General features: G+C 35.4%; 1 protein-coding gene across 1 annotated transcript; it reads right to left on the reverse strand.

The window, feature by feature from the left end:
- Positions 1 to 207: 207 nt before the first annotated feature.
- LOC109341543 lies at positions 208 to 651 on the reverse strand. The gene has a single exon (XM_019579481.1). The coding sequence runs from the start codon at positions 649 to 651 to the stop codon at positions 208 to 210; it is 444 nt and encodes a 147-aa protein (XP_019435026.1).
- Between the last annotated feature and the right edge of the window lie 276 nt (positions 652 to 927).

Raw genomic sequence — 927 nt, forward strand, 5'->3', positions numbered from 1 at the left:
CTAATTAAAAGCATTTGAAAGAAATCATTTTAGTTTAATTAAAGTTAATCAATAGCAAAGAGTTTGTGGTGAATCGACTTCTCGCATCGATAGCAAAAAGGAAGATACCACAACAAAATTACAGGATAAACATTTTATTGATTTGCTTATTTTTGCATTGCATACACCAACATAAGATAATGTATAATGATTGTTAGTAAATAATAACTAGTCTAAGTGGTCTGTGGCATAAAATGCAATAATACTAACTAAAGCCACCAACTTGTTTATCGGAGGATTCTCTAAATTGGCTGCTGTAAAAGCTTCTGCACAATATTCAGGTCCATCACCAGCGACTTTGGCATCATATGTTGCTGTCATTGGATCCTCAATCAATTCACCCTTTGCACTTATAAACGATGTGATAGTTCCTTCATAAAAATGATTTGCACATAAATTAATGCGTACAGTAGGATGTTCTTTTGCAATTTGCAACATGACCTTTTGTCCCTCTCTAGCCTTATTCTCTGCAAAATCAAGGATGAACCTGGAGAGATCCAAGTAGTTTTTCGCCGTGGTGATTCGAGGATCGTCTTTCAAAAGTGGTAGACAATCTGGGTTCTTGGTCTCTTTGCAAACACCTTCGTAGAGGCTCTCGCCTGATGCTGTCATTAGAGAATGAGAAATGAGGATCATTGAAACAGTAAATAACAAGCATGAAACTTTGGAGGTATTCATTTTTCCTTGTTGTCGAAAAATGGTGAGTGGTTGATGAATGAACTCAGATATTGATACCCATATATATATAGGAGAGAGAGATATAAACACAATGAGAAGGGTTGATGACGTGTTCAATGAATATTATGGGTGGCAAAGGATGTATATGGATATTTTTTTATGAGAAACTAATTTATTTTGGGGTGTGTAGCAAACCAAGAATTATCTCCT

Source organism: Lupinus angustifolius, unplaced genomic scaffold (genome assembly GCF_001865875.1).
Source record: "Lupinus angustifolius cultivar Tanjil unplaced genomic scaffold, LupAngTanjil_v1.0 Scaffold_497, whole genome shotgun sequence".
In the NCBI taxonomy this organism is placed as follows: domain Eukaryota; kingdom Viridiplantae; phylum Streptophyta; class Magnoliopsida; order Fabales; family Fabaceae; genus Lupinus; species Lupinus angustifolius.

Excerpts from the sequence above, each read along its gene's own strand:
- LOC109341543 (XM_019579481.1), bottom strand. The coding sequence starts at position 651 with ATGACAGCATCAGGCGAGAGCCTCTACGAAGGTGTTTGCAAAGAGACC.